The 23,080-nt window shown below is 42.7% G+C and overlaps 1 protein-coding gene across 1 annotated transcript; it reads right to left on the bottom strand.

Moving 5' to 3' along the window:
* Nucleotides 1–10,472: 10,472 nt before the first annotated feature.
* LOC133119343 (cyclin-dependent kinase inhibitor 1B-like) lies at nucleotides 10,473–15,158 on the bottom strand. The gene is made up of 3 exons (XM_061229878.1): nucleotides 13,873–15,158; nucleotides 13,209–13,338; nucleotides 10,473–12,051 (listed from the first exon to the last, which is right to left on the bottom strand). Exons 1-2 carry the CDS (start codon nucleotides 14,345–14,347, stop codon nucleotides 13,220–13,222), a joined length of 594 nt encoding a protein of 197 aa, XP_061085862.1. The 5' UTR covers nucleotides 14,348–15,158; the 3' UTR covers nucleotides 10,473–12,051; nucleotides 13,209–13,219.
* Nucleotides 15,159–23,080: the final 7,922 nt, after the last annotated feature.

Raw genomic sequence — 23,080 nt, 5'->3', positions numbered from 1 at the left:
AATAAGATCCACACAGCCGTTGAGCCCTTGAGCAAGGCCCCTTAACCCCGCATTGCTCCAGGGGAGGATTGTCTCCTGCTTGGTCTAATCAACTGTACGTCACTCTGTATAAGAGTGTCTGCCAAATGGCAATAATGTAATGTAATGTAAAAGAACAGAACTGAGGTCTGCTCGAGTGTGTTGTGGTATTCCTTGGTAAGCGTGTGTCATAGACATTTCCTCAGTATGATGTGGGGGGGGTTGTTTTGAGCCCTCTTTGTCGGAATCCACTCAGAATGCGGTCACGCTGGCCTCGCGGGAGAGAACATCAGCGACGAGGGGCGATAAGAATCGGCGGTCGCAGCGCATCTGTTTTCATCAGAAGTGCACTCCGCTTGCATCATCGCCATGCCCCACTTCCTCACCGTCGCCCCGGCAACCGTCTTCACGCCGCGCAGAGGTGAACCAGCGGCCAGACTGAAAACAAGGGCACTGGGCTGTGTCTGTTATAGATGTGTAAATACGCGGCGCCTGTAGGGGAAGTAACTGCAGCCGTGGTTGTAGAATTAGCAAGACTTATATTCGTTAGATCAGCAGCAGTCGTCCTTGTCTGTCTCCAGCTCACACAGGGACACGCATAATTCCGTATAGGCCAGTGCAGCCAAGAAAATAAAACAATTAGGATTCAGTATAACCTGATTCAGTATACGCGACCGTTATGGATGTATCGAGTTAGAAGTCACTCAACTGAGTACGTGCCTTTTTCGATATCGCTCCCGCTACCCGTACTTCCCTCTATGAGTTCAGTCCCTTTGATCCTCTCCCGCCCCGTTCTGCAGACATCAGAGGCTGCAATGGGCTACTTTCGTCTGCAGACATCAGAGGCTGCAGTGGGCTACTTTCGTCTGCATACAGCGCCCGCCACCATCTGTCGCGGGATTACCTGTCCGAGACCGTTCGTTCGGCAGACGAAAAAAAAAAAAAAAAAAAAGACAAGGCCCCGTTTTTAAGAGCTTCCTGTTTAATCCCGACATAGCATGAAGAGAATTCTGCGTTTAGGGTTTGCGACGGCGGTTCAAAGAACACAAAGGGAGGGGTGGGGGGGGTGGGGGATGGTGGTGCGTGTTGCCGCTCTGGAGTTTTTATCTGCGGATTTTAAGCGATAACAGAGAACAGAGAGAGGCGCTCTCTGATTGCCTGCAGGTGGGTGCGTTCAGCAGACGGTCGTCAGACCGGGAGGCACGTCTGCACGCCGCCCCTGTGTCTCCCCGCCGCACTCGCCCCTAATTAAAGAGTCTCACATTACCAGGTCATTAGTGCTCAAAAGAAATTTGAAATCGAAGCGCACGGCGTGTTTTTCTTTTAATTGATATTTAGTTCTGAGGTGCGTGCCCTGGTTTTTTTTTTTTTTTTTTTCCACTTCTTGTCTTCCCGAGGCTAGCAGGGGGATTTTCTCATGACGACACTTGTGGTCAGCTGAGGAAACGTGGAGAGGAACCAGAGGGTTTTCTATAAGCTGTAGGAACTGCGGCTTACAGGGAAATGCGACCCGTTTCTAGTGACTTTGCCGTGAGTTACAGTAATTGCCTTGTCTCTTTCGACACGTGGCGGCCTGTGAACGCCGAAGAGGACGATTTCGTCAGGCGATTTCAGTCAGGCCCTGCGTCACATTGAGATGATTGAGGCGTCGTTACACGTCCAGGTGCGTGACTAGGTGGGGGGCGTAGCTCGGAATTCTGGGCCCCCCGAAAGAATATTGCTCTTGCCCCCCCCATCTTACCGGACTTTTTTGTGGGCCCTATCCAAGCTGTGGGCCCCTAGAATCCATCGCCACCTTTCCTCCCCCCGCAAGCATCAGCCCCGCCCGGTGCTCAGTGAACGGACTGCGTGTATAATAGCGCTTTTATACTAAACGCTATACAATTGAGACACACACCAACGGCAATAGGCTGCCAGTCACCTTGTCGGGAGCAATTGGGGGTTCGGTGTCTCACTCAGGGACCAAACCGGCAACTTTCCGACTGCCGTTCTTACCCTCCTGAGCGAATGCATATGACAGAAATTAAGAAGCAATATGTGCATTGGGAAGGTTTTTTTTAATGGCTTGAGCTCCTTCCTGGTCCCTGGCAGGACGAGCCTAAGAACCGCACAGCAGATTCACAGTTAGCAGAGGGTCATTCCTGTGTTTATGACAGAGGCTTACTGGCAGAATGTTTTCTGAGCACAGAACGTATGGCTTCCAGCAATGCACAGCGCGTATCCTGTGAGGTGTAGAAATGATTGATTGCTTCTTGGAACTCTTGAGTAATGCCTCTTGGTTTCTTGAGAGGATGATCTTGCAACCTCCCGCTTTCAAGGTTCTGTGTGACCTTGAAGCTTGTAAGCCAGGTTTGCATCTGTGAAACACTGTAAAGCGTGACTCATTGTTTCACTCCCCTTGCAAGGCTAACCTGTGTCGCAAGACTTGCAAAAATATTTTGCATTCTGACATCCTGCCAATGTCACTTCTGAAGTTTGAGCCAAGCGAAGGAAATTAGGATTAGGAAATGAGGAAATTCGCCATTGAAAAATTCTCCCGAGGTTTCTTATGTAGTTTTCTTTTTTTCCTTCTCCCATCTTGCACGTTTTACAAAATAGCAGATTGGTTCTGTTGGCTCTGTGCAGTGGAAAACATGAATCGCAGGCCTGAAATGCCCTCTTGCATTGGAAGTGTGTAGAAATCAGCTGGTTCTCTTGGCATCATCACAGCATAAAGGACACTGTTTATGTGAGCTGGTTACAGGCCTGTGCAGTAACTTTGATTGCTAATCGACGAAATAACTTGGTGGATCATGGTACTAGTTTTTAGCATCTTGCACTGGCGTCTTGATAAACCTGGGCAACATATTCGCTTGGCCTTCCAATCCCTTGGTACTATTACAGTTTGCATTAGGCAACTGTGGCCATTTCGAGTACCAAACGTTGGCTAACCATTCCCTTTCGATACCTTACTTGACTCGGGAGTGATGTGTTTGTTTCGATGGTGGTGATATCACGAACAAGAAGAACAATAAAATGCATCGCCAAAAGCTTTTTGAAATCCTCACCTCTGTCATTGGAGCACATTATCTGGTGTCCTGCACATTTGTTTTAGTTTTTTTCCGAAGGCAAGAGTTTTTTTTTAAAGACTTCACACCTTTGTGTTCAGTGTCGAGAGGCCTGTAGAGACAATACAGAGACCTTTCCAACAAACGCTTTATTTCCCATCTTACTGGGCTGTGGAGCTACCCCCCTCCCTTTTTTAATTTTTGTTTTCCCCTTTGCTACACACACCACGCATAATGCCAGGCAAGGCCTTGCCCCTTTCTCAGTCAGAGAGAGCGCACTCTGTTATTCCCGCTAAAGGCTATGGCAAAAAACATTTTTTTACCCGCCCACACATTCTTGGGACAAAGGACCAGATCGTAACGCTGTTCGTTACTGTACTTGTGATGGAAAAGGAGCAGTTTGTTTTCCTAAAGATAGAAATCACTCTTTTATGGGTTCATGTTTCATGCGTTTTCATGCGTCCCTCCCTTGGGAGGAAACGAGTTGCGCTTCAGATGCGACTGCTTTCACCGGAAAAGATCGATGAGGGGTGTTCTGGGTGATCATATACAGTATTGTCTGCTTAGATTAATGCCTGCGTAAATATTTTAAATCAACATGTGTGTACATAGAACACATACGGAGTGGGCATGAGAGTAATGTTTTGAGGAGACAAATAAAAGCTGTAATTTTGGACTGGAAAAAGTCCAAACCTATCAAGGTGGAACCTTTTGTGAAGGACCAACACTTCATCTGAAGTGAAGTGTAAGCATTTTAACACTCCTGTCCCTTATTATTTAATATTAAATATCTTTCCATCCTAAGAACGAATCTTGCCATATTACTAGTACAGTGCATTTTGGTCTGAAGATGCAAGCTCTTGTTACTCATTCTCCGGACTCTTTCCCACAACAACAGGCCACACAGCCTGGCACTTCTCCTCTGCACACACCACCATGTTTTGCATATACATATATATATTATATATATTTATATATTTGTACCGCATTAAGAGAAGCAGAACAAGTGAAAGTGAAAGCCTGTGGAAACTCACTCTGGCATTTCAAATTTACATCCTCTGCAGTCTATACTGTACCGTCGAGGTTATTTTCATGTGAAGGAAAAACAAAACTCATTTGACCTCTCTGTGTGCTCTCACCCCCCCCCCCCCCCCACCCCACCCCCCCTTTATTTTCCTGCGCGTTCCTCCATCATCTGAAAAAAACAACTTTATTTTATATCTTTAAAAATCTGTATTTTCTCCTTTGGCGCGGAGGCTCGTAGACGGGGGTCATTGTCCGCGTCTGAAACCAGACACAACAGAACACTGAGGCAGCAGCAGCACAATGCACTTCAGTACAATGTAAAACACAACGGCACAATGGCACTGCCTGAATGAGCGAGACTAGAGAGGAAAGGAGGGGAGGGGAGGGGGGAGGGGGGAGGGGGAGGGAGGGAAAGAGAAAGAGGGAAGGGAGATGGAGAGAGAAGGAGGGAGAGAGAGAGGGCAAGAGAGTGGGAGAGGGAGGGAGGGGGGAGGAGAATGAGAGATGGAGAGACAGAGAGAGAGACAGAGAGATGGAGAGAGAGAGAGAGAAGTTAAGTGTCTGTGTCGACATTGTATGAATAATGATAATTGCCATCACTGTTTGGCACCGTCTCCAGACTACCTACTTGCCAAGCCGTGTTTGTGAAAACAACGCAAACCGTCGCACTGTAAATATTAAGGAAAACGTGTTAATTGTTGAATCCAAGCCGCTGTTTTGTTTTCAAAACAGTGAAGCACTTTCAAACTGAAAAATAAAGAGGGCAGACAGAGATAAATAATAAAAAATTAAATGAAATAAAACAATAAGCCTGATAAGAGAAATGATTGTTGTGAACCCGCCTTGCTCCCAACCTTCAGTAGTGCCACAGGTGACTTCCTGTTTGTGCTCTGCTGTTAAACAGTCTTTAAAGCAGTGGTCTTGGGGTGGGTTTTGTGTATGCAAGTTTTCATTCCAACCAATTAATGTGGCCTTAATTGATTCCAATTTCTCATTCAGCCACAATGCATTTGGCTGCATTAAAGTGCAAACTATAAGCAACTGTTGTAATTTTGACAACACAAATAACACATTTCACTTTATATACATTATGTCCAAACCTACAGCCATAATTCAGCAAATAATTATATTCACACAGCCCTCCATGGCACTTCAGATTGAGACTACTGCTGTTGCTCGTAGAGTTGACCCAGGGCATTGACAACCTGATCTGGGATCAGTTTTCCCTGGTACAAAGCTCACCTCATCCATCCATCCACCAGGGTGTGTCCACTCCTATCTAAAAGAGCACTAAGACACGTGATACTACTTATAAAGGTCTTGATTGAATACTATGATTGGTTAAATTGACTTGACCAGGTGTCGGAATGCTGGGTCTAAGCAGAAACATTACACCGACACTGGCCTGCTTTGGATAAGATTGGACATCCAGTTGGACCGCACGTCATTTCTGCGTGAAGGAACCTCAGGCCTGTTTTGGTCATTTCTGGTTCTCTGTAATTCAGAGGTATTCCATTATTATGGCCATTAAATCAGCAGATTTTCACAATGGCGTGTTGGGTCTTGACACCTAATTGAATGCTGTTTTTTTTATTATTATTATTATTATTATTATTATTTTACTTTTTTATATGCTTTGCATGTTCAGCAGTAACAAAAAAAAGTAAAGAGTTGCAGTTGCAGGAGAAAGCGGACCTTGATTACGGTTATGTATTCCACAGCATTACGGGTAAAAATATTTTGGTCGCAGTATGAATCCTCCCAGAGGTAAAGATAAGGAACATAGGCCTGAGTTTTGGATGAAGTGAAACCCCTAACCCAGTGTTTCCCAACTCCAGTCCTCGGGACCCACTTGCCAGAAGGTTTTTGTTGTAACCAGTACCTCACACACCTGATTTAACTAATCAAGGGCATTTTTGTGGTTTGATTGGTTCAATCATTAAATCAGGTGTGTGAGTTACTGGTTACAACAAAAACCTTCTGGCATGTGGGTCCCGAGGACTGGAGTTGGGAAACACTGCCCTAACCCTTGCAGGAGTGAGGGGCGTTTGCAGCGCTGGCCTTACCAGTGCAATGGTTGTGAAATTGTCCTGGTGTGAAAGGTGCCTGAGAAGGCTCTTTTGGTTCTGCCACTAGGGCGGCCTGTAGCGTAGTGGCTAAGGCACGTGACTGGGACCCGTAAGGTCAGCGGTTTGATCCCTGATGTTGCCACAATAAGATCTGCACAGCTGTTGGGCCCTTGAGCAAGGCCCTGAACCCTGCATTGCTCCAGGGGAGGATTGTCTCCTGCTTAGTCTAATCAACTGTACGTCGCTCTGGATAAGAGTGTCTGCCAAAATGGCATTAATGTAATGGAATGTTCTGCAACTACAGCTGGCAATTTACACAACAGGAAGCCGCCGTAACGTTTCCTAACCACAGCGTACCTCGTGTACCGAAAGTGTGTTTGCATACAGCTTTTTTTTTTCTTTCTTTTTTTCCATTTGAAAAAAACAAAAAAAAAAAACAACACAAGTGCTAGGACTGATGCCAGAGAAACTGACGCTTCTCATCGTGTCAGGTGCACAAGGCTTTCATATCCTTTTTGTCTCGTTTTGACTTCGGCAGAATTTTCATTTTCTGCGCTCACAGATTAGATTTATGTTTTTATCTGGTTTTTCTAACCTCCCCCACACCCCCACCCGTAAGCGGTCTTCATAGGCATAACTGGCTATAATTTGGTCCTGAAGGTTTTCAGTTGGCCCAAAAATTGCTGACATACCATTACACCAGCTCTTCCTCTTGGGGGACGATTGGGCCCAATGTTGCCGCACAGTCCACAGGTGTGAGAGGGGGTGAGCTCCAGAACACCGACTTACCATTTCTTTAAAAAATAAAATAAAATTTTAAAAAACCCTCTTCAAAGGGTTAAGAAGTTGACCGCTCATGTTCCAGGTGGGGGGGGGAAACCACTTATTTACACACCCAGAATCTCATCTCCAGTCAGTATCTGGCTATACATGTGGATGATATGTAAAAAAAAAATTTAAAATTAAAAAAATTTAAAAAAGAGAAAAAATTGCATATGCATGTACAATGTACTATTTGCAGAGCAAAAATAATGCAGCACAGTAAAATTTTATGGGGGTATTTTCTTTGATAGAAGAGCTGGGGGGTTTTTTTGTTGTTTTTTTTCCTTCTATGCTCTTCCATGCACTTTAGGCTCCTTACCTCCTCTGTAGAACCACGGCTGGTAACGGGAGAGCGGGTGCCAACCTTTAATTACAATGCCCGTAATGTTCCGTTTGGATGTGGGTGTCTGACAGAGGGAAACTAAGGCTGAGCAGTCTGCATTTTTTAGTTTTTGTATTAATGATCAAATCTCAGTCTAATCGCCATGGCTCTAGTGCCCTAGTGTCAGCGTCGAACAGACATTTTAATCTGTGTCCCACATGACCAAGCATTGCATTATTGTGTGTGTTTTTGTGTGTATTGTATAACTAACAACTCGCATTGCATCAAGTCTGGGTAGATATGATGTTCAGTTCATTGCAAAGCTGTTAGTTAAGTGCCTAAGAGTAATAGACATCATTATAATGGGTTCCTGGTTAGTGGACTATCACTTTTATGCTACTTAGTCTATCCCCCTATTTTCCCAAACCGACAAGAGGAGTAAGCCTTTTTTTTTTTTTTTAAACAGTCAAGAAATCAAGAAGGAAGGAAAGGTCGATGGGAAGTATGTAGTCAGTTTTCCAGAATTACTGGCCCTCACTAGATTGCGGACGGTTTTTGGGTAAGCTCAGCGGGGTACTCGAGAGATATCCAATTTATTTTACGGATATTTTCAAACTTTTTAAACATTTTAAATATGTGTCTCAATATTCTAAGGGTGGAAAGAGTGTCACCTGCTGGCTCACCAATACCATTTCTATAATTTCTTTCGATAACAAGATAAATTCTTGATATACCCACTCCTCGGGGTGAACGTTAATATTGACGTGAAATGGCCAATTACATTTACATAATACGTTCTTTGTAGAAAACTTCAGAAGCCCCGATACGAATTTACTTGCAAATTCTATCGAATAGATATTTTAGGATGAAGGTGAACCTTAAAACACATTCTTAGGTTCGTTAGCTTCCAAATTGTTTTAAGTAGGGTACTAAGATACGATCAGGTGTTTTAGGATAAGCGTGCAAATTGTTGACTACGATGCTAAGGAAAACTCCCGACTGTTCTCATTGTGATTGTCTTCATACAAATATATATAACGTAATTTTCCCCTTAACATTTTGTATTTCTTTTTCTTTTCTTTTTTAACGGGTACGGTGGCACCGAAATAAGTGAAATATGTGGTGTCCCGTTAAAACAGAATTGTTTAGTTGCCTTGAAACCTTTCAAATGATTGCGTTGTTAATGCTAGATGGATTTCGTCATGGGTTTTGATACTTAGAAGCTTGTTAGTGTTTAAACCACACGCTAAACGCTCTGTATAAGAACTACTTGAGGACCAAGGGAAATTTTCATTCGCAGCAAGCTACAGCGAAAATACCCTTGCTACTTCTGGCTGCATCAGAGAGAAACCACACCTTTGAGGTTTTGTTTTTTTCTTTGCCTTTTTCTTGCTTGCATCAGCAAAAAATACACTCTGTCCAATGAACGTGACTTCAGGGGTTGTGCTTCCAGTAGAGAACGCTCCGTACAGCTCAATTTTAACGCTGCGTGGAGCTGAACGCAGTTCAAATCGACAGAACGGTTCATTTTAGTGGCTGCCACAAGTGGTCTGCTTTTCTTATTGCTTCTCTGATTGGGTCATTCAGACGTCAGTCACTTCGTTTATGTTTCTCAAGGACGTGCCCTTGTTTTCTGTTCTCAGATTTATCAGGGTCGAATCTTTGGAAACCGAGTAACAACGGCTAATCGTGCATTATAATTTCGGTATATTACGACGTTTTATGCTTAATATGGGTCAAGGTGTCAAAGTATCCTGAATCAGAGCGTATATAATCACGGTTTCGAGCGAAAGTAACTATTTCGAAGTGGCGACGTCAGTGGGGAAGTTACCATTGTCGAAATCTCGACACTGAGCAACGTTGACTAGAGTACGCAAGCTGGAGAAAACGCTTTGATTTAGCTGCATACTGCTATTGTCATTAAATTGTCCCAAATGGCCGTGTCTTTGTGTCTAATTTTACAAATTGTTTATTATGGTTTCCTCTGCAGGGATATTGTAGTGTGAAAGGGGTCTCTGTTGTTAAAAAAAAACCCACGGAAGGATCATTCTTAACACTGAAAACATTTTTTTAAAATAGTGTCTCTCGTTGTGAGTAGGCGACTATTGACCAAAGTATGTAATTTGACTTCCCACTTCAACTACCAGAATGTGTGCTTCGGTTAAAGTACACAAAATTATATATATTTAACTGCTTCATATTTTCTTGGGGGGCAAAATATCCAAAATAACATAAATGAAACCGGTGTATATATAATATCAGATGTTATGATTATAAAATATATTTCATGGTCACTTTATTATTCACACATGATGTCACAGACATCAAAAGGGAGAACTTGAGGAGCCGTTGTCTAAATCCTTGGGATAAATGTGATAAAGGAAAAGCTTGCTGATGTGCTGCCTGATGTTGCTATTGCTGCTGCTTATTCAGAGCCAACCCTCTCACCACAGACGATACTAGCTTCTGAAAACTAGATATAATTAGGTATAATTGGCTCATTTTGTGGATGTTAAACGTTCACGGCAGTTCATCTGACTTGTCTCTTCACTGTAAATGCACTTGGCGATCAGAAAAAGCACTATATAATTGCAATGCATTGCTATTACTCTTTAAGATGCATCTCCTGTAACGTAATGTAATATTACTCTTAAGATAAGATAAGGGGATCTTAAAGGGAGACTTTCGGAGTAGTGATGTGACTCATAGTAGTGTAAGTTGTGTTGGTCTTGCATCATTTCTCAGCTCTCTGAACAATGAAGGTCGAAAAGGTTTTTTCTTATTGATGGGTCTGTAGAGTGTGTCATAGAAACTATTTTTAATACATCTCCAGAAGAACAGTTGTAGGTGGGCCCTAAACTCTTAATCTCATAAACAACAATATAAAGTTCCAATAATAAAAAAAAAAACAATCGTGATGATTCAATTAATAATTTGTATCAAAAAGGTGGCATTCCTCAGGTATGTTAACACCTCAATGGGGTGTGATGTAAAAATATTCAATTCCAGTGTGCCTAGACCCAAATATTGTGTCAGCTGGTTATTAATCACTCCATTTAATTCATACTTATGTAAGTTTACAATATGTATGCATGTATCGTTATATTACACATCACCATTTCAAAAAAGCTGTGTGTTAGGATATACCTGATGTAACAATAGCCAAAGTGATACTCAATTTTCAATTTATTTTTTAGTCAATTGCGATTTTTTTTTAAACACACGTTACAAAATGCACGTTGTATTTTCAGGCTCAGTTTGCAACCTTACATGTTTAATTAAAAAAACAAGAGAGAAAAAAAAAACATTGAGAAACTACCCAAAAAAAAGAAGAAAAAATGCCACTTTGGATAACCATAAACAAACCCATTTTCTTCTAAAAAAAAAAAAAAAAGCTTGACATAAATAAGTTAGTATAATTTCTCAGTGTTTTTACAAAGTTATGTACACAGGTACACTTCAAAGTTTTACACAAATACACAGGCAGTGTCATTTCCTTTTTCAAAGATGAAGAATTTCCTTTTCTTGTCAAATATAGTGCTAAGTAATGCAGGGGTAAAATTCCACAAAAAAGGATATTAGAATTCATGCATTTTCTGTTTAAATTCTTAATGGTTTATAATTGTCAAGGACAAAAAAAATAATAATAATAATAAAACATCCCAAGTTTTCCTTCTCTGTCTCACTGAACTAAATATATTTTCATGTTTGATTTTGGGGGGGAAATACAATTTTTGCAGATACAATAATTTTGATGTCACAATTTATTTAATCAGTAGGACACATAACGCAAATGAAAGCACTGTATAAATTCACACAAATGTATAAATAGAGAATAAGACACTTTGGCATACTCGCCAGTGGCTTGCGTACAATTAATACTGTGAATTGACCTTATGCCTTGCCTTCCATCATTCAGTTGCTGAATACTTCAGACTGGATCCCCAGACTCATAAACAAGGGAATATGTGCTGTTCTAATCAAGAGTAACTTTGGCAGAATTTTGTGTGACAGCATTTCGATGTCTAGTCTGGATAAACAACAGGGCTACAATATCTGGCTGGGTTTCAATGTCATCTGTAATCACCGGTTGGATTGATGTGCCTGCTCTTGTGGATATGTTAAATAGTGTGGATCTCATGAACTGCAACTTTTTAACAACCTTATGTTAAGACTCTGACGAAACAGGTCCTTATATTCACAGCACTATACCTGGGCATAGGTAAGAGCTATAACGGTTACAAAAAGTGGGTTGGGATCGTAATGGTCGGGAACATTTAAAAACCCTGCGGAGTATACGTCGATGTATTCTTTGTATGAATTGCCTCAAAAGGACACACCATCTTCCAAAAAAAAAGAGAAGAAAAAAAACTGACAGCATTTTAAAAAGGAAACAAACCTACTGCAATTCAAGTCGAATCAAATTCACACTGCTTAATATAAAAGGAAATTTTTTATCTTAAGTTTCATGTGCTACACTTGAAAATATACTATGTACACAGGTAGTAAAAAAAAATAAAAAATAATAATAATAAATGAGCAAAAAAGGAAGAAACCTAATTGCACACTGCTACATTGACTGCTTTAGAGGCAGTTACTTTGAGTGCCAGAAGTTTAGTGTTTGTATTCAGTGCTTGTACAGCATCCCCTTCCATGGGACTCGATATGCATTTGTTTTTCTAGAAATGTAGTTCCTCTTCATCAAGCACTGACGTTTTCAACGAAAAGGGGAATTACATCTTCAGCTCTGTTGGACAAATGTAAAAAAAAAAAAAAAAAAAGTTAGTATCTTCACATAGGTCTCCTAAATATCTTGACTAAATTAAATTGATTGTGCGAGAGAATAAGCTATATTCAGCCAAGTGATGGCATACTTGCGTTGTTGAGTAGGAAAAGGATACAATTAACTTCTGGCCTAACTACCCCACCGACATGCAAAAATGAAATTACTTTAATGAAATATCAACAGTCAAATCGCGTACACTTCTAAAACCACAATAGACCAAAGTAGACCAAAGTTACTGAAACTGTGTCTAGCATATCTTTATCGAGAATAAACAGCGCAGAGGTATTGGCCACACACTAAATCGATTCTCGATTTCGTAGTTTACAGTTAAGAGAGAGTCTGAAATCAATATGGGAAACGCAGTAAACGTACAAATAGGCCTACTACAGTGCTCTGAAACCAGCCTCCTTCATTCTCGAGGAAACTGTTGCTGACGTGTTACTATAGTGTTTTTCAGAGAGGGACGCTTGTTTACAGTTTGTCGGAAACTCAGCCTTGCTGTAGTCATAGTAGTCTAACGTGTGTGTGTGTGTGTGTGTGTGTGTGTGTCAAGCCCTTAAGAGATTAACCCCTTTTATGCATCTTGGCGATTCAATTTAGCGATTTATCCCGCCCTTACTTACCAGTCCTTTAAAAATCCGAAATAATTGTAAGGACTCCCCAAAATATAAATATCGTTTCCTTTAGCAACAACTGCATATGTAAATACAAATAAATGAACGGGCGAAGGTACGAAGAAAGTGAAGACACTTTATCTTCATTTTCTCATATTTTGTATTATGCAAAAGGGGAAAATAATTCTTCTTGACGCATCTGCTTCCTGTAAATTTCATGGAGTCCCCGTGGATTTTTCCACAACTTCACCAAACTAGTCAAAAGACAAGATCAACTGAGATGGTGGCACCTTATCTCGGCTGCAAAAAAAAATGCGTTGTCCCATAATATTCTGTATATTTGCAGCGATCGTTGCTTTTCGAAGAACCGGGTCAAATAGCAAAACAACTCCTACGTAACCTATATTTCTGCTTGACAGCCTGCAAAAAAAATAATAAAAAAAATAACAAAAAAACTTCGCGGAAAAGTCCAAGATATCAGTGAATCCACATAAATCGGCTTACCTTTACAATGATTACGTCTGCGCCTTGGGACTGGTTTTCCTAGGCGTGTGCTCTACTGAATGTGTCAAGACCGGACAACGAGCGACTTCATCTGAACTGGCGTGTGACCTCTTATTTTGGGAAGATTGTTCTAGGACAGAAAGGGGGAGAAATCAGTTAGCTAAAACAAGCTAAACCCGACCGTTTCCCCCCAAAGCCAACGTATAGCCCATGCATAGCGGTTGCCTTTTGGATTGTTTTGAAGGTTTGACATGTACGTGCCATCTCCGTATTTGCATGCGTAGTAACGAGAATCATGAGTGAGTGGTGTAATAGCAATAGCTATAATGTAATGGATACATTTTGAAGCGAGCCCGACAACACGAAGATATATGTCTGGGTCTCTATGCATACATTACGCTGGTAATTATACTCAGCTGGCAGTAGGTTAATCTGCACCCTTTTTACATATCAACAATATAGGCACAATGCAAGACGTGCTTCAAACGAGAATGGATGAATATGCATACCAATACTCTGGTGTAAAACATGGACTACTATGCAAACACTGGACAACACTGACAACAACTATGTATGGGTTCATTTTGAATGAAGGACTAGCATTTTCAATGTTAATCCCGTCGCTTTAAAAAAATATTTTGCGTCAAAATAACAATGTAGCTACCACGGCTTGCTGCTCTTTTCCTCTGTCCGCTGCATTGGTCTCGGCAATCCATTTGACTTTGCGACTCCTCAATTTTTTCATCGGAAAGCCTGTCTCCAGGGCTCTCTTGATATTGAGACCCCATCACACAATTATGATTCCCGTTAAGATCCACGTTGTTATTCCCAGAACGGCAAATGCCCGTCGTCGAAGCCCGCGGCGTTCTACTGTAAAATTCAGGCAAACTATTGCTATCCTCCTCTTTCCAATCGAATCTCCCACCCGGGAGCGGCTTGTGTTTTTTAAAATCGAAATCCCACTTGGCAGACGCCGTCTGTTCCATCTCTTGCAAATGTTCCTTTAAATCCCTCCTTAACGCTTCGTGATCCACCGACCCGAACAGGCTTTTGCAGAACGAAGGTTTGGGGTTATCCGACCGTCTGGCATCCATCCTTTCCAAAGTCGGACTTCCATTTGAAAGACGAACGTTTGACATTTTCCGCGTGTGAAAAAACGGACCAAACAAACGATCGGAAAATACGTCTTTTACTCCTACTTCAATGTGATCCAAAACGGGCGAAAATGACTGAGATCAAACCTAACGCAGGCATGCCATGCGTTAAAACTGAATTGCTGCGATAGAGCGGTCAATATGGCAGCGCGAGCAAAATAAATCTCCACGGATCATCAAAACAAAATGCACTTGCAAAGCCCACTCCTGTCAATTTCGGTTTGTAGTAACAGAGGGAAGAACAGACTTTTCAGGACCCAATATGGCGATTGAAAGCAGGCTGACTGAGAAAAAAATGATTGACACCCAGAGCTATTTAAACAGAGAAGGACATTCATTGGTTAAAGAAAACGGAGACGCCCACGTTACTTAAGGTGAACATAGCGTTTTAAAAAGAAGTACGCAACTTGGAAGTTAAGCAAAATAGTAGGAGTCCACGCAAGTCAGACAGTGAAATTAAAATGTATTAAAACAAAACAAAACTGAGCATTCATATTAGCAAGCCTTATTTTAAACTTTCGCAGAAAAGACAGAGTGAAAACAGCTAAACTAACAGGCCAAGTATTCGGCTACAACTTAGGCTACTCTTATTTGCACATATTGTTATAGCTATGTCCACAGAGGCTACAATCGTAGGGAATAGCCAATTTTACTGAATTAAACTGTAGTTCCGATATTCCCTATAATTAACGGTCACGAACTGGCCTATTTTGCATCTTTGAAACGCAATTCCACCTTAATTTATTTTGTGACTTTTTGAAAATAAGGTGTGTGCACACACCGGCCTCGCAATGATCGAAAGAGTTATATTTGTGTAGAAGTCACTCCCCTATCAGGGTTACGGTCAGACGTAATAGTAGTGAAGCATAAACAAGGTCTAAACCTGGGTCGCAGCGCCACCATAGTTCAAACTTACAAATTCTAATTCCTGTTTGAGACAAAAAGTTGGGATTTAACTAATGTATCACTGTAACATAAGCACACAAGGTATGTCATGCAAGGTATTTTGATGTCATATATATACGTATTATGCATCAATAAACGTACAAATAGTGGTTGTTTGAGAATTAGAAAATGCAATGAACATGAATACACTACCTGCTCAGCGTTAAACAAAAATAAGGACACATCCCAATGTCTGTAACTCACTTTACTTTGTTTACTTTCTCTTTCAGCAAATATATTCTGTCATAGTTGGCCACAGTTTATCTACGGCAGACTCTGGCACAGCAAACAGCTGCAATTGTGCCAGAAGACCTTTGTCAGTATGACACATCTCAACTTGTAAATTTATGGCCTGCGAGTTTATTTAAAAAGTCCTCACGTATCTGAAACGTGGGTGAGGTGCGCGATGTGCCCATTCCTCGCCGTGAAAGCTTCATCTTCATAGATTTGCATATTAAAACAATAAAGGAAGAGTAGAGTTTGACTGCTTTCTCCTGTGTAACGCTGCTGTACCAACTATAAAACATATCAAGTTTTATTAAGTTGTGTCTGTCAATTATGTCAGTATGCAGTGTAGTTTTGTTTGTTTTCTTTTTCCCTCGGATGTTCAGTGTCTCAATGGAGCACCACTACCAACAAGCCACTGTGTGAAATGGTGAGATTCTACACACAGGTCGATTAAAAATGGGCCTTGCTTGAAGACAGACCAACTCATTTCAACTCCTGGAATTACATTAACTAAATTGGAAGTGCAGAAAAAACATTAATCGTCATTATAATCACATTTGTTTTTAATGGACCACTTAGATTGTAAATACTACTGAAAGCATCAAGGTTAAATTTACATATTAATTTAAAGTGTTAGTTCAATCCTGAGTACAGTGAAGCAATCAAAATACTGTACACGTTCATTTCCTATCATAATGAAAAGCGAAGGCCAGAAACAATGGGTAAAATGGTAGTACTCCATACATATGTTTCAGCAATGTTTTGACAGCATGTAATATTTTATTTTTTTATTTGACATTTGAGTGAGTGCTCTGTGTAACCCTCTAACAAAGAACTCCACTGTGCAGTATGTGCAACAATGACAATTACACACCAGTCCTACTTTTTAAGAATCAACTTTATGAAATGGTATTCACTTGATTGTATCAGTCAAATTGAATCGTTTTTTAATCTCTTGAAAAACATGTCAGTGATAATTATTAAAGCCACTGTTTGCACGGCTGTTGCACTAAATAACTGAGCATGGATTTGAAACTCCAGTCCGACAGGGCTTGTAGTGTCTGCAAGTTTTGTGGTATTCTTTCAACCAGCAAGCAAGTGAGCCTTAGCAACAAGTTCCAACGAATGACTTAAACACTTAAACATAGTGAAACATCGTGAAATATGGCATAGACTGTGGCTCTCTCAGACTTGACTTTCAGACCTCTGTGTTGCAGCATTGCAACTTTGCACTTTGCTTAACCCTTGAAAGAAATGCTAACACTGACCTCTAGTGATAGAATTGGGAACTACATGCATATTTGGCTGGCAGTTCTACTCGGTGGAGTCCTCTTTGTCTGGTCCCCAATGAACCAAATCTACACAAGATCCGCACTGTATGATCTAACTTGTTGAGTCGTTATTTTATTACATTTATTTGATGTAGTTAATATTTTTCCGCAGAAGTGCAATATAATAGGGCCTGATTTAGCCAGAGATTAAATTTCAACCAATTGCAGCCGGCCAGAATGACATCACACAATTGGTGACAGCGAATAGGAAAGCAGATAGTACAGCATCAAATACTGTCGAAAGAAAATCTTTCAACATTTCAGGAGGAATCAACTCTGCGAACGTGACACTCGCAGAAACTGCCTTTAGCAATAAATACTTCGTCAACCGTGTGAAACTGTCACCTCTCAGACTGGAACTTGTAATTGAGCTGGTTTCCCCACCTTACATACAATCCCTGATCACTCCCTACTCCCCAGCTAGACCACTCCGGTCTGCCAGCTCTGGTCGCCTTACGGTTCCCTCTCTACGTGCACCTGGTGGTCGAGCTGCATGTTCACGCCTGTTTTCCGTTCTGGTTCCTCAGTGGTGGAATGACTTGCCTACCACTGTCAGAACAGCAGAATCCCTCCCCCTATTTCGACGCAGACTCAAAACCCACCTTTTCAAACTCTACCTTAGTCCTCCCTCCTGATTTCCCCTGCCCCTCCTTTCTGATATCCCTATCCTTGTCTAACCCCCCCCGCCCCCCCCCCAAAAAAAAAAAAAAATGATGACAACTATGTTTAGAACAGCATTTCCTGTGTATTTTGCTAGTTTCTGGATGTGATGCTCTGACTTATGGTAGAACCTATGCACTTGTAAGTCGCTTTGGATTAAAAGCGTCTGCCAAATGACTAAAATGTAAATGTAAAAATGTTTCTGTTGGGGTTCCGCCGTCTCTACTACCCTCTGCAGCCCCGAGAGCCGGAGTTCCATGGTGGCTCGACCGGGTAAGTGCGCCGGGTCTTGCGAATACAGAAATTGTGAGTTTGATTCCCGCTCCTTCCTTGCGTTCTCGTCTAACGCCTGTTTCTCATTCGCAGATGCCCGAGGTGTGTAAGAAGGGGACGCTCCAGCCGAGAGGTAAGTGGGGAGGGCGATCCCCCTGAGGGGGGTTGGGGAGGGAGGGTAGAAGGGGGGCCCTGGCCCCCTGGAGGTGGGGGGGAAGAACTTGAACTTGTGACGTTCACAATGAACAGACACCTTCCTGGGCTGCCTGGACAGACGCCTGGGAGATGAGCAGATGGAGGCGGAGTTGAGCACTGAGGAGCTCACCAGGGCCGTGCACTCCCTTAACACACACAAAGCTCCGGGCCCTGACGGAATCCCACCCGAGTTTTACCAGGCTCACTGGGATCACCTGAAGGAGGACGTGGCAGAAGCATTCAGGGCTGCATACAGGGAGGGGCGGTTAGGCGCCTCACTGAGACAGAGCTCAAGTAGCTCTTGTCCCAAAGAAGGGGGACCTGAAGGACCTCCGCAACTGGTGGCCGATCAACCTCCTCTCAGTCGACAATAAGATCATGGCGAAGGCGCTGATGAAGAGGTTCCAATGCCTGATAACATCGGTGATCGGACCGGACCAGACCTGTAGTGTGTAGGGGAGGTCCATAAATGACAACCTGCTCCTTGTGAGGGATTTAATTATCCACTCCGGGGAGCGGAGGTCCCCCTTGTGCCTTCTCAGTCTTGACCAAGAGAAGGCATTTGACCGGGTGAGTCATGTGTGCTTGGAGAGAGTGCTAGAGAAAATGAACATTCCTGGCCCCCTCCTGCGCTGGACAAAAATCTGTCTGACAGACATAACGGGCAGAGTGGTTGTCAGTCAGCAGCCCTCTGCCCCCATTGCAGTCAGGTCTGGCGTCAGGCAGGGATGCCCTCTAGCAGCTCTCTTGTACATCATCTACCTGGAATCGTTCCTCCAGGCCATCAGGGCCAATCCAGAGGTGGTAGGTTACCCACTACCTGTAGCTAGTGGGGAACGGCTAAAAGTGATGGCGTACATGGACAACATTGCCATCGTCGCCACAGATACGTGTCACCCTCCTCAAGGAGGAGCGGAATGGGGGGCGGGGGGGGGGGGGGGTCCTAGACATTGTAACCATCATTATGGTGCAGGGTCTGGCCACCCTTGTCCAGAACACAGGGAAGGTGGGTAAGGCCTCTGGTACCTTTGCCAGGTACTATGCCACCCCCCTCTTCAGAGCAATGGGCTTGGGTGTGCTGGACCTCACCATACCGTATAGCTGGGACCCCCCCCTATGTCTACCAAGCCCTGAAGGACTTTGCCTACAGGACGGGTCTGCCCAGGGCTGGCCTGACCTCGTGGAGCTATAAAATGATCATGGCTTATTTAAGATCAGGCCAAAATGAAACGCTCTCGAGGGGTGGTACCCGCAAGTAATTTGGGCAAATGTGACACAAAAGTGTCTTACCAACAAACAAAAAGACATTGCCAAAGGGGTCTCCACACGAGGACATTATTGTATCGCCGGCACTTAGCCCTGACAGAACACTGCCCCCTCGGATGCACTGACTCAGAACACATCCACCATCTGTTCTGGGAGTTCTCCATGGCCAGGCGGGTCTGGGGCCTTGTTGGTTCCTCTATCTCCCAAAGCAGGTTCCTGCAGAGGTCCTCCCTGACGGCTGAGGTCATCCTCTACGGTCCACTGGGGGGATGCAAGACCACCAAGCTCCGGCGTCAGTGGAGGTTGCTGTACTTTTTGGGCATTACATATTGCATTATTGGCATTTGGCAGACGCTCACCGCCACCGCATCAGGACCTGTGAACGACAAAAAGAGATTAGACGTAGGCAGACGTGAGGAGCGGGGATTGAACCCACAACCACTGCGTCTGACGTACGACCCGAACCGTCAAAGGAGGAAAAAGCTGCCAGCCACAGCGGTACTTGAACTTGGGCGAGGGGCGCAAATGATCCCTCAGTGCCGTAACCGTGCCATAGTGGCAGATGGCGCTAAAGAAGACAGAAGAAGACGGAAAGATGCTGGGGGAAGAGAGCGTGGGGCCAGAGTGAGAACCGGAGCTCGTCAGGGCCCTGCGCTCCCTTAACCGACACACAAAGCTCCCGATCCCGATCCAGCCAAATGGTAGCTCTCCCAAAGCAACAACGATAAACTGGTGAAATGCCTTGCGTGCAATATTAAGCAATGAATGAAAATACGTAGCCTGCACTCACATGTCTCCTCACTGGGTAGTCCACATACGAACGTCTCCCAGCCCCGATGGAGTGCTGCCGTTTACTTGTTTTTTCAAACCCAAGTGTTTTGTTCTAAAACATGCATCCTTTGACTAAATTATGCAGTTAAAAAAATTAAAGTAAAATAAGGAACGTTGTTCTTTTTTTGTGAAACAGGAAATCATTTGGATTGAACGTGGAATACCGGTGGAACAAAGCGCCAGGTCCATCGTGGTGTTTGACTGCTTGGTGAAGACGTGACATATCCTCCTATTCAATCACATCCGCACAATGTGGCGCATACTGACCCTGTGGCTGGTGTGGTGGTCAGAGTCCAGTCAGTCAGTTTAGTAAATGGGGGCGACATGGCTTGGGCAGCAAGAGCAGTCGTCTGGCAGTCGGAGGGCTGTCGGTTTGATCCCCCGCCCGGGCTGTGTTGAAGTATCCCTGAGCAAGGCACCTAACCCCAAATGCTCCTGACGAGCTGGTCGGTGCCTTGCATGGCAGCCAATCGCTGTGAGTGTGTGTATGAATGGGTCAATGAGAAGCATCAATTGTACAGCGCTTGGGATAAAGGCGCTATATAAATGCCAACCATTTAGCTCAGTGTTCAATCACGTTCAATCCAAGTCGATGGGCATATTTTTGAGGAATTCCCTACAAAAAATAACAATGTTCCTAATTTTGCTTTTCTTTTTTTAACTGAATGATTTAGCCTGAAAAGTTTCAGAAAACTAGAACGGAATATTTTCGTTTTAAAGGCATCATGCCGAGGTTGACGGTTTGAGCCTCGCTCCTCCTCTTTTCTGGGGTGTTGGAGCACAGGAGGAGAGGGAAGTTGTGGGGGACGGGGGCGTTGGCGTTTGAGGGGAAGGGGCCTCGTCTCCTCCTTATATTTAAAAACATTCATTTTCATTTAAAGAAAATTCATAAAGAAATCCAGTGTGTTTTGCTATTTTATTCAGCCATTAAATGTCATACCTTTAAGGTGTGTAGTCATTGGTCAATAAAAACAATGAACAACAACAACGGGTTCAGCACATCTTTATTATTCCCAGAAGGTAAATGCTGCGCAACATTAAAAATCTACATACATTTGACAACCATACAAAAAATAGTTGACCGGAGAGTGCTGTTATTTTTTAACCCGACTTGCTCTGCTGTAAAGCCATGTTTGTCCAGCAGAGGGAGCGAAATCCCTCACCTGGAGCGCCTCTGCAATTATTGCCCCGATACGCTCCACCGCAAAGAACCAACTCATCTTAATCAAAGATGGTCACGGTTAAAACAAGAATTTAAGTAATTAAACCACGATATGTTAAGTCAGATGTATGAATATTGCATTTAGGTACAATCTGCGTATTAGGATATGTGTAAATTATTTTGCACATATCATACATACAGCAAGCCCAAATCGTGTCAATACGTATATACACAGCAACACCTCGATGATTGGTCAAAACTATTTTTCTACTACCTGGATTTTTCTCCAATAATCGATTTCATGAAGAGTTCCAAGTCTGTCCAAACAACTTCAACAGGTCCTCTGTTAACAGTCCAGTTGCAAACAAAAACTCCCACGTGTTTCCCAAAGATCTTTAAACGCCCAGCCTAAATGATCAATCTTAGGATCGATCATTTACGAAAACAACATCCAGTTCACTGCCTGCTGACTTTTCCAATGCGTACTTTTAAAAGGCCTACCAAATTTACTTGCATCAATTGTAAGACTAAACACCCCAAGAGGACTTGCTTGCAGCCATGTTCTCTGCAGAACTGAGTTTTGCATAGGTGGGGCAAGTGGGACGTATTCTCGGTAACACATCCTGCTTCCGCTTGCGTCAGGTCAAATGTTTACTTGATGACATGCTGACGTGCTTGGCACGGATTGTCATCTCCTACGCGTAGAGTAAGTGATTATTTTAGCTTGCAGTGTTGCAGAGAGAGGTGTGAATTGTATTATTCCATTGCTTTTTGGGAAACACGAGGAATATGCGTTTTTAAATATGAATCAAGTTATGGTGAAGGGACGATGTTTTCGCTTATCGTGGTGAAACTAAACTAAACTAAACTAAACTCTAGTAAGTTACCTAAGCAACGATGTTCTGTCGTTTATATAGACACGTGTGTTCTGGTTTGCGTTCTGATGATTTTGAAGGCTACCGAATTGTAACTTACATGGTCGTTATTTTTGGTTACACTCTGCATTGGCCTTTACGTGTTAGCCCTGCTTGTGTTTTTACATCATTTACATCACGTTATAGTCTTTTGCAGAACTGTTTATGTAAGCGTTGTTTATTTTTAATAGTTGTTGAATTGTCTATTGGCTTCAACACATTTCACATACCCCGCTTCAGTATCTTGTATTGTACATTTTTATTTATATTTTTACATTCCACTTTATTTTATATCCATGTTTCTATTTTTAGTATTATTCTTTATGTTGTCTGCATGCACCCACTAACCACTTCCTTGTATGTGAAAACTACTTGGCGAATAAAGTGATTCTGATTCTGATTCTGATTCTGATATGTTCACATACGGTGGGAACGAAGCCACTTGTAATATATGTCTTTGTGAACCTGAAATGTTTTGATTGATAGATTTAAACATGTTGCTAATATCTATGTTTTCATTTGCTTATGTTGTGCTCATATACAACAACAGTTTTGTTTTATTTCTCTTTATTGCTGGCAGGAAATGAATTTTTATTGAAAAGGTCAGTTTAAAAGCAACAATCACTTCGGTGCTAATAAACACCGTAACGAGTTTGAACGATATAAAAACGAAAAGGTCGCAAACTTCCGTACAACAAAAGTTCAGCTTGTATTTGCATCCCGATGTAAGCCGTGTCCGTTTGCAAAAGGGGTGAAACAATTCAGTCCGGGATATCTGCAGAGGGCACCATGAAAACTTCTATCTGTTCCTGTCCTTCCACTCATTCCTGTCCTTCTTCAAACGACGACCAATTTCCGGAGGGGACACTTATCCCACCCCTGACCCCCTCCTAGTTACTCCTCTCCTGACTAG

The sequence above is a fragment of the Conger conger genome, chromosome 19 (assembly GCF_963514075.1).
Source record: "Conger conger chromosome 19, fConCon1.1, whole genome shotgun sequence".
NCBI lineage: Eukaryota > Metazoa > Chordata > Actinopteri > Anguilliformes > Congridae > Conger > Conger conger.
Note: the sequence above shows the minus strand (reverse complement) of the source record. Positions and strands in the feature narration are given on the sequence as shown.